The sequence below is a fragment of the Enoplosus armatus genome, chromosome 15, assembly GCF_043641665.1.
Source record: "Enoplosus armatus isolate fEnoArm2 chromosome 15, fEnoArm2.hap1, whole genome shotgun sequence".
NCBI lineage: Eukaryota > Metazoa > Chordata > Actinopteri > Centrarchiformes > Enoplosidae > Enoplosus > Enoplosus armatus.
Genome location: NC_092194.1, coordinates 20,233,410 through 20,243,525, shown reverse-complemented (window position 1 = coordinate 20,243,525; position 10,116 = coordinate 20,233,410). Strand labels below are relative to the sequence as shown.

The following is a 10,116-nucleotide window of genomic DNA, read 5'->3' as shown; positions in this document are numbered from 1 at the left end:
GAAACGGATTTCTCTCTCTTTTTATCTTTGGTTTAGTCACATCGCAACTGAAACTGCTTCAGCTTCGGACAGCTCATCAATCAATCATTTCTTGTTTTGGTTTTTTTTCAAATCATTTCCCACCCACCCCCCCCTTGTTGAGGGCAGCGCTGTGGCCTCACCTGCGCTGGGGAAATTGGCGGGGCGTCGCATTTTCCTGTTGTGTTTGTAGTGTATGCACTACTAGTTTTCTTTGTTTGTCACCATGTGATTGTATTTGTTGAGTAGCATAGAGGGAGGGAGAGCGGGAGGGAAGGCTTTCTTTTTGCTTTCTTTTTTTTTTTGTTTGATTGGGGGTTGGGGGGGTTAAAGGTCCTTGCCATATGAATCCTATTTTGAATCACATCAGACGGACTGAATCACTGATCGGGAATACAAAGGGAAGGTAGGCAGTCCTAATCAATCGACTCAATTGTTTACATGCCTCACAAGCCAGCTGCAAGTCTGTAGATTCCCCTGAAAATGGTCCAAGTATTAATTGTGCCTTATTTTGTTTGTTGTGTCAGTCCTGACCGTTCTAACAGAGGAGGCGAGCGGAGGGATGGAGGTGTCGGTTTTTCCTAGACTCGGTCCCCCAGACTTTAAAGAAGGCATACGTCTGTCAGTCGTCCACACAGACTGTAATATTTCCCCACTTCACAAACTCTGTAAATAGACCGTATGAATTACTCAGTGTTACTGCCATATTTATGTAGTTGATGAACTCCATATATGTATAATGCTATGTCGTATTGGCCAAAACCCCCATGGTTTGTTTTTGTTTTTGTTTTTTTCTTTGTTTTTTTCCTCTCAGTTCTGAACTTCTTTTTAAAACGTGGGTGAATTTCCAAAAAAAGAGGAGCGTTGCAAAGTGCTGCAGGGCGGGACCGGGAGCTGTTCTTGCGAATTTTCTTCGGAGACGTTGCTTATCCTGTAAATATATCTATCATTTTATTAAAGCATGTGCAACAACAAAGTGAGCTATGCCGAATTCCCACCACGTCATGTATTTAAATGTTGGGTGTGTGTGTGTGCGTGTCTGCGTGACAGAGGCAGGAAGGGATTTGTTCATGCATAATAAATCGATTTGGTTAATAATTGAAGATGTCTGCAATTTATTTGCTTTTAGAGACGCCGTGATTGGATCACTACCAGGAAATGTAGTAAAGTAAGTTCGTTAAAATGTTTAACAGTAAGTGTCTGTTTACCTGCAAGGAAAATACAAACAGTTACTGTAGTAAAGTTTAGTATTTTTATAATATAAGTATTCATAAAACTCATCCTCATACTGATTATTATCATAATAAGTTCATTTTCTGTCTCTGAGTGTATTTACAAGTAAAAACAAACTCCACATTTCAGCAGTTAATGATTTAACTATAAAGAAGTAGATCAGGTTTTAATAAACCATAAAGAAACGTTGTTGAACTGAGTTACAGTGAGATCATGTTTTTCCTGCATATCTTGAGAGAGTGAACATTTATTAACAACAGATGTTGAGAAGCCTGAAGGAAAACCAGGAAACAAAAACTGATCAGTAGAAGAGAGAGAGAGAGAGAGGAGTTTTCATTATATTATTATATATTTTCATTATATTAGAAAGTAAGATGTCAAGAATTAATGGGCTTAAGGTGTTTATGAAAAAAGTTAAGCAAAGCAGTTATGGGTGCTGGAAGGGGACATAAATGTGTACAATAGATGCTTTAACATCAAGGCAATGACACCTCATTATATATATATATATATATATATAAAATAATTTTGAAATCAAATGAAATTGATTAATAGTAAATTCATATATTGGGAAATAATATGCACAAAAATGTGAATAAATAAATAGGAAAATACAGAGTTGAATGAAGAATTTAATGGATAAGAAAATTAATGTATTGGGAAATAATATGTATCTTAAATAAATGCAGAAAAATATCTTTATAGACTTATTTCTTATTTAATTGTTTATCTTTAAATGTATGTAGCCTTTAAAATAATTACTGCAGTTGTCTGAGGTACTTTTATTTCCATTTTGTGCTACTTAATATTTCTAATCCTCTACATTTCAGAGGGAAATATTTACTTTTTACTGCACTGCATTTATCTGACAGCTTAAGGTACTTTTCAGATTACAATTTCACACAAATACATGGTGATTAGTTTATAAAAATATCCAGCTGTGACATCAAAATGACACTTGTACATGATGCATCAATAATAATAATAATAATCCAACATTATCATATATAATAACACAACCCTGACATGGGCTCTTCTTCACAACACCACTTTTACTTTTGCGGTCTAAGTACATTTTACTGCTAATACTTTTACTTCTTGAATGCAGGACTTTTTATATTGCAGTATTGCTACTTTTACTTCAGTCGAGTATCTGCATACTTCCTCCACTACTGCAGACGCCACAGATCTGCAGTAATGTTCATTCATGTGAAGTTTTGAGGGTCACCACCACTCACTAAAAATAAACCTCTCTGTGATCAACAACAGCTCAACAGCGCCCCCGCTGCTGCTCCGGATGATCCCGGAACTGCACCGACACGCTGCGAGGGGTGTGTGTGTGTGTGTGTGTGTGTGTGTGTGTGTCTCCGTGTGTGTTTGAGTCCAACTAGTCGCGGTCGTTGCCTGTCGACCATCGCAGCGGCGGTCCCCTGATCTCTACAAGACCCGGATCCGGGATGTGTTTGACCCGCTGATGATCCGTCGACCATTTCACACCGACTTCCTCCCGAGAGCAGCCCCTCAACACACCACCGACATCTTGGCTGTTTGGGCTAAAAACTAGACTAGACACCCAAAACATCCGTCTTTCCGCCCCCCCCCCGGATCGGATCATCTCGGAGGCTTTCCGGACAACATCATCGGGTGAGTGATGATGTGTGTTTGTTCACCTTCACGATCAGAAGTACGAGTGAATTCCTGCAGTTCTTCACGGTGTGATTTGTGTCCCCACCAGGAGGAAATGGCAGAGCATCTGTCCCAGAGTGAGCTGGACTACCCCTTCAAACTTCTGGAGTATTTCAACGGCTTCAGGGTCTCTAAGGTACACGTTGGAGAGTTTATTATTTGTTTATTTAATTCATATTTTAGACGCAGAAGTGTGCAGTCTGCAGTGATGGTACCAACAGATTTATTTATTACTGATTCATCTGCTGCAGGGCTGCAACCGATTATTATTTTCCACAATTAATGCATTAGTCCAGTTGAGCCCAAGTTGACATTTTCATATTTCTTGTTTTGTCTGACCAACAATTCAAAACCTACTGAGATTTAGTGGAATATCATGGAAGTCTTAAAAACAAATCACATTTAACAAGCTGGAAACAGTGTTTGTTTTTGGTATTTTTGGGATTCATCATCTGGGGAAAATGAACGTCTGTACAGAATCACATGGCAATCCATCCAATAGTTGAGATATTTCAGTCTGGATCAAAGTGTTGGACCAACAGAGCAACATTACCATTTCTACCGGTGCACAGGTGTTGATGTGGCAGTGTGTTCGTCCCTCCAGGTGATATTTTCAGCCTGTGAGTTGGGAGTGTTTGACCTCTTGCTGAAGTCCCAGGAGCCCCTGAGTGCCCAGCATGTAGCCCGGGAGCTGAGCACCAGTGTGGACGGGATGCAGAGGCTGCTGGACGCACTGGTGGGCATCGAGATCCTGGAGGTGGAGACCACAGACGGGACAGGTGAGAAGGAGGAGGAGGAGGAGGAGGAGGAAGAGGAAGAGTTGACTACTGCATTAGGTCTATATGTGGAGTTTTCCTGATGAATTTAACAGCTAGCCGAAAAGAAAAAGGAGGACAAACACAACCTGGCAACCCAAACGTTGTTCTTTTTCATGGCTTGTAACTGATCTATATAGAAAACATACTGTAGTTTGTGAATGCAACTCTTCTCTGTGAGAAACTGTGAGAAACACGAATGTCGGAGCCTCCTTGGACACACCAACAAGGTGGAGCTTTTAAAGGATAAAGATGGTGATATTCTGTATTTTTCTTATTGTCAACGAATCCAAAGAAAAGACCAAAGATACATTTTATTCCTCTGTGCCACCCAGGAGTATTATATACCACCAGGGGTAAAAGTTGGTTATTGTCATCATCCATTCATCTGCTGATAATTCTCTTTGACTAATCATTTTGTATAAAAGTGAAAAAACTATAACATTTATAAAATTATAATTTCCCAGAGTCCAAGGTGACATCATAAAATAGCTTAGCAAAACATATTTAGTTCACTATCATATATGACAAAGAAAAGCATGAAGTCTGCACATTTGAGAAGCTGGAACCAGAGAACGTTTCCAGCTTGAAAAATGTTCCTTTGCTCGACTGATCGTCGTGTGAATGCGTTTTGTTAAAACAGCTTTGTACAGCAGCACTGACGTGGCCAGTCTTTACCTGGCCAAAGGCAGCGCCAAGTCTCTCCACGACATGATCATCTACCAATCCCAGACCATCTACCCGCTGTGGAACAACATGGTGGACGCCGTCAGGTCAGTGGGGTCACATGGGAGAAGGTCAGGTGACTGAACTGAAGAGAGTAGTAGTTTATCTCCTACTTCCAGTTATGTGCCTCGCAAAGTTTCTCGCTAGCTTCGAATATGGATGGATTGCACGTTTTCCTTTTCATAACTTTGAGGGCTATCCTGGAAAATGAAGATTTATTTGATGTGAATAGTTGCAGTCAAGGTTTATAAGGGATGATACACACATGTAGAATTTCGGTTCGCCTAGAGAAGAACTGGGAGAAAGAATGGGACTCGACCAAAAGTGTTGTTTAGATTTCTATAACAACATGCAGAGAGGTTCATGTGGGCAGGAAGCCTGCTGGCACCGATAGGGTTAAACCTGAGCGGTACAGTGTTTCTGGCTGAAGCAGAGAGAAAAGTAGAAAACGCTGTCTAAACATACAAAGGTATCCAGGTTAGCTAATAGCCTCCAGAGCTCCTGTTTGCAGAACTAAAACAAACTCCACAGAAGGAAACGAAGAGCAAACATTTCAGTGATGATAATTTACAGTACAAACAGAAGCTTCTTCTTCATCTTCTTCTTCTTCTAATCATGTTCCTCCTCGCAGGGAGGGCAAGAACCAGAATGAAAAGACCTTTGGCCTTCCACCCGAGGATGTTTTCCAAGCTATTTACAGGTCGGTGTTGATTTTGTTGCTCCAGATGCTTCATTGTTTAACTTCATTGCGGATCTTTGGATTGTATGATTCTGTGTTTGATCGTAAACTAAACCACCCAGATCGGAGGAGGAGATGCTGAAGTTCATGGGTCTGATGAACTCCTCGTGGGTTCTTGACGGACACGACATCGTGACCGCGTTCAACCTCTCCTGCTTCCAGAAGATCGTAGATCTTGGAGGTGAGACGTATTTATATATTTGTTTATGGCTAACCATTTCTGTCTGCATCAGTCATTGCCTAAGAATCAATAAATGAAGGACTTTCAAGATAAAATGAACATTTTTAATTATATTTTTTTGTATTGTTCTGATGTAACCCCTCTGACACAGTCACCTATCAGACTTCAGTCTGAAACGTCCCCCCTGTGCTGTTTCACACTAAACACACTGTCATTATTCTGTCTGAGTACCTCCCAGGATGCACTGGTGCTCTGGCCCGTGAGATGGCGAAGGCGTATCCGTCCTCCTCCGTCTCGGTGTTTGACCTCCCGCAGGTCGTAGAAACGGCTCAGAGACATTTCTCTCAGGAGAACGACGCTGTTGTCTTTCAAAGCGGTGAGTTTCATTCGGCCTCGTTCAGCGCGTCAACAGCTGACTACAAAAAAAGTGACATTTTGGTTGGAAATTAACAGGCTCTATTGTACATAATGATAAAGAATAAAACTGGTGCATAAGCGTAACTGAATGTATAAATTATATACTAAAACTGCATTACACAAGGGACCTTTTTTTCCCACATTTATTTATTTAAGTGTAATCACATTAAGATTTACTTTGGTATATTTTGCAACTCTGTGGAAAAGTCATGTTTTTGCGTTTTTGCAGATAATCAGAAGAGCAAATCAATAGTATCTGCTCATATACTTCTTGCATTTATATTTGTAACTTTTATATAAACCTGCTTGCCATTTTGTTGGGTCCACCTAGCTAAAACGAGTAAATCCTCCCCTCGTGAAGGTTATAGCGTTCCGTCTTTGGTCACAAACTTTCCGTTGTATTTGCAGGAGATTTCTTCAGCGGTGAAATCCCTCCCGCTGACCTGTTCGTTCTGGCCAGAATCATTCACGACTGGCCTGAGGAGAAGTGCCTGACGCTGCTGAAGAAGATCTACGACATCTGCAAACCAGGTGAGTGTAAGAGTGTGTGGACACATACGTGTGTGTGTGACTGTAATCTTTATCCACTCTGCATTTACACTCAGCAGGCGCGTGTTTCATGCACATTAAATCCACCACTTGACGAACAATTTACTGTGTTTGTATGTATGTGAGTTATGGCTACTACAATTAAAGTTTCATGTGCTGTTCTTTATTTTCTTAAAGTTAGTGGAAGTTGCTGTCTTGTCAAACCAAAGGGTCAACAGTTGCAAACCAAGCTCAAGCTCTCTGAGAAGGCAAAACTAATCCGTCTGTGGTGCAGTTACACCTTCAAGTAGATAAATCCTATTTGGTTTCAATCTGGATGCTTCGAACGCACAAAGTGACTGAGGTGTAAACAGGTCCTGTGATACTGTTCTCTGCCAGCTGCCCTTTGTTTATATATTTATGCATGAAGCCCCAGTTTGAGCCTCTCTTGTAGTCGTAGTTTTTACATTTGAAACTTTTGCGCTGATGATCACAAGCTAGTAACTCAAGTAAGCTGCTGTCTCCCTCAAAAACAGACGACATATTCATATGATTTTGAGAAACACAGCAGGTTGTTAAACAAAACCTAATGTGTATTTGTTCTTAATCCTCAAACACTGTTCTGTCCTGCAGGTACAAACAATATTTCCTCCAGAGTACATGAGGTCGAATTTTAACCCGTTTCTAGAGATGTGTGCTTAACCCAAAGCAAGTTCGTGAAAAAAGGTCCTGCCACCTCCTCTGCATATTTTTCTGGTTAAAACAATCTTTGATCTATTGTTTTGAACATCAGTTAGAGATAAGGCTGTAAAGGACTGTCCCTTTGTTGTAAAGATGGAAACATCATTTATCATCAAGGAAACTAAACTAAACTTTAATTAGGGTTGGCCTGTACTGTCCTTACTGTGAAAAGCATCATGAGATTTGAAGGCTGAAGCTTGTGTCCACACCCCCACCTCTGAAACCAGATCCAGGCTCTTGACCCAAACAAGACAACTCTGCGAAAAATAATGGAGATGCAGTGAAGGTGTTCTGTGTTCTGCGTTTGAGATAATATGTTAGGTACCTGCAGGATAGAAGAGACTCTGAAGATCATGGACATGCTATCAAACGTCACACTTTCACTGGGCAAATCAAGGGTTTCCATGGCAACGTAACAAATTATTACAGACTTATTTCCCGCCCTCCTCTGTACTGACGCTGTTTTGTCGATAAATGCTGAAACGCTTGATGTTTACACTCACACGTTCACAACTTCCAGCGCTCAGCGTCTTTGTTGGTCCTCCCGGCAGGCGGCGGCGTCCTGCTGGTGGAAGCCATGCTGTTTGAGAACAGACGAGGGCCCGTCATGGCTCAGATCTTCTCCCTCAACATGCTGGTGCAAGCGGAGGGCCGGGAGCGCCCGCCGTCCGAGTACACCCACATGCTCAACAAGACCGGCTTCCGCAACGTTCAGGTGTGCCGGACCGGCAAGTCCTACGACGCCATCCTGGCCATCAGATGAGCTCAGACCGAGACCGGGACAGTCCAGAGAGGCATCCTTCAAGTCTAGGAAAGTAAAGAAAGTTCAACTTGAACTTTTCAAGGCCTTGAAAAGGTTGGGAGGTGGACAAAAGCTCTGAGTGCACGTGGGTCTCCAGTTTATGTTGTGGTCAACCCCAGTGAGATTTTCAGACGTTGTGTTTACAGTTCAACTTGTTTTTCAAGGATCGTATTAATACAAACCTGCTGCTGGATAATAGTTTGGATCAATAGTTGCCTCTCGAAGTAATATTGTAAACACATTTCTGCATGTTTGTAAAGAATCAGATCAAAATGTTGCATTGGATTCAGGTTAAAGGAATAATTTGACATTTTGGGAAATACTCTTATTTGCTTTCTTGCTGAGAGTTAGATGGATGGATTGACACCACTGTCATGTCTGTATGCTAAATATGAAGCTATGGCCAGTTAGCTTAGCCTAAAAGGTAACAAAATCAGCCATCTAAAGCTTGTTAATTAGCACGTTATATCGTTGGGTTTTTGTTTCCAGTCTTCATGCTAAGCTAAGCTAAGAATAGTGAGTGTTTCCCAAAATGTGGACCTCCTTCAAAGGTTTCCCATAGACATCCACTACAGTGTCAGTTATTTGATAGATTTTATAAATGCACCGATGCTGATGTTTTCTAAAGAATCGTGGTGCGTTTACAGCCCGTGCTTTTCATGCTGACCTAATTTTAACAGTGTTTAAAAACAAAAGATGTTTTTTTTACTTTTACTTTTATTTTATTTATCTTTTTAATATCAACCGTTCACAGCCACCTATCACATATACCAGAATCAAACACTAAATAGTGCTGGGTATCATATCAGATTATAGTTTTATCTTTGGTCAGTATCATGGAGGTGTGTTGCAATTATTGACAGATTTTGGATAGCTTTTTATGAATATTCAGCCAAAATATTGGACTAACATCACTTTAAAAAAAGTCTGTAAATAATTTGCAAAACAATTTGTACGAGAAATGTTATATTTATAATCCTGAACTAGTTTTTATTGACTTTCTTCAAATGATTTTCACCTTTTTTTTTTATATTTAAAATAAACACCAAGAAATTATTTTATATTTTTTTAGAAATAAACAAACAAACAAACAAAAAGAGCCCTGTATACATATAATTAAACATTAAACATGCAACATTTCCATCTAATCTACAGAGTGATAGGCCTCTGTTATCTGCTGTTGGTGGATATTTTTTATATTTATCTGCTTTTGAGGAGAAACATATTCAGTTTGAATATGTTGATTTATTTTTATTCTGTTGTCATTTTTTTACGCAGCCCGTACAGAAAACAAAAATCAAACCAAAACCTTCAAGCGCTGTGAAAAAGTAAAAGTTTCAGAGAACACTGGAAAGACAGCCGTGTGTTGTGATGTTGTGTTATGTGTGACTGTGTGTTCCCGGCTTTCCTGCTCACTGTGATGAGTTCAGGTTCCCTCTCAGACTGCATGTGGGTCAGACTCTGCAGGACAACCCTTTATGACAAACCTCAGTTTACCTCCATCATTCCTCTGCTGGCATTAAAAAGTTCTCATACGTATTACTTTTGGTGTGTTATTTCTGTAGTTGAAGGGGACACCTCTGTAGCACTGTATTAAAAGAAAGTAGAAGAAAAATTGCATGTGTGTTATAGATGAAGTGTGAATGCAGAAACATAAAAACTGTCCTTTCTGGATCAGCTTGTTCTCTTGTCTTCTGATCATTCCAGATGTTGGCAGCATGGATTAAATCAAAGACATACATCTTGTTTGTTCTAAATATTTATTAAAACTATGTCCTTATTATGAGCTATGCAGTAAAATGGTCCCTGTCAGTGTTTCTATTATATCTGATGTTTCTGGATTAATATTGCTGCTGCATTAATGTGTCTGTTACATTTTACTGCTGTAGATGTTTAAGGTTGAGCTCATTTTAACTACTTTATATACTGTTTTCAGCCAATTGTGTCATTTTTAAATATGCATTAAACAAATTACAATACCAACCCTCTTCATATAACTCCAAACTCAACCTGAGTAGGTATCTTTAATGCTAAGTGTACACAAGACATCAGTTTCTAAAGTACATTTCCATTATAGTATATGTTCAGGGGATGTTTATGCATAGGAGTTTTAGGAATATCGAAAAACAAAACGAAGTCATTTTGAATTTGAGCAGAAACTGGATGATTTGTTTATGTAAATATGTATATAAAGGAGCCGGGTGCAGATTTTAGTGGGTTGTAGGACACT

At 39.9% G+C, this 10,116-nt stretch overlaps 1 protein-coding gene across 1 annotated transcript; it reads left to right on the top strand.

Annotated features, from left to right (window-relative positions):
• Positions 1–2,873: 2,873 nt before the first annotated feature.
• On the top strand, positions 2,874–7,853 carry asmt2 (acetylserotonin O-methyltransferase 2). The gene is made up of 9 exons (XM_070920537.1): positions 2,874–2,895; positions 2,987–3,073; positions 3,542–3,716; positions 4,396–4,525; positions 5,110–5,178; positions 5,280–5,398; positions 5,637–5,774; positions 6,224–6,346; positions 7,636–7,853. Exons 2-9 carry the CDS (start codon positions 2,993–2,995, stop codon positions 7,845–7,847), a joined length of 1,047 nt encoding a protein of 348 aa, XP_070776638.1. The 5' UTR covers positions 2,874–2,895; positions 2,987–2,992; the 3' UTR covers positions 7,848–7,853.
• Positions 7,854–10,116: the final 2,263 nt, after the last annotated feature.

Excerpts from the sequence above, each read along its gene's own strand:
- asmt2 (XM_070920537.1), top strand. The coding sequence starts at position 2,993 with ATGGCAGAGCATCTGTCCCAGAGTGAGCTGGACTACCCCTTCAAACTT. Across the intron at positions 3,717-4,395 it reads GGAGACCACAGACGGGACAG|CTTTGTACAGCAGCACTGAC; the intron begins GTGAGAAGGAGG and ends TTGTTAAAACAG. Across the intron at positions 5,775-6,223 it reads CGCTGTTGTCTTTCAAAGCG|GAGATTTCTTCAGCGGTGAA; the intron begins GTGAGTTTCATT and ends TTGTATTTGCAG.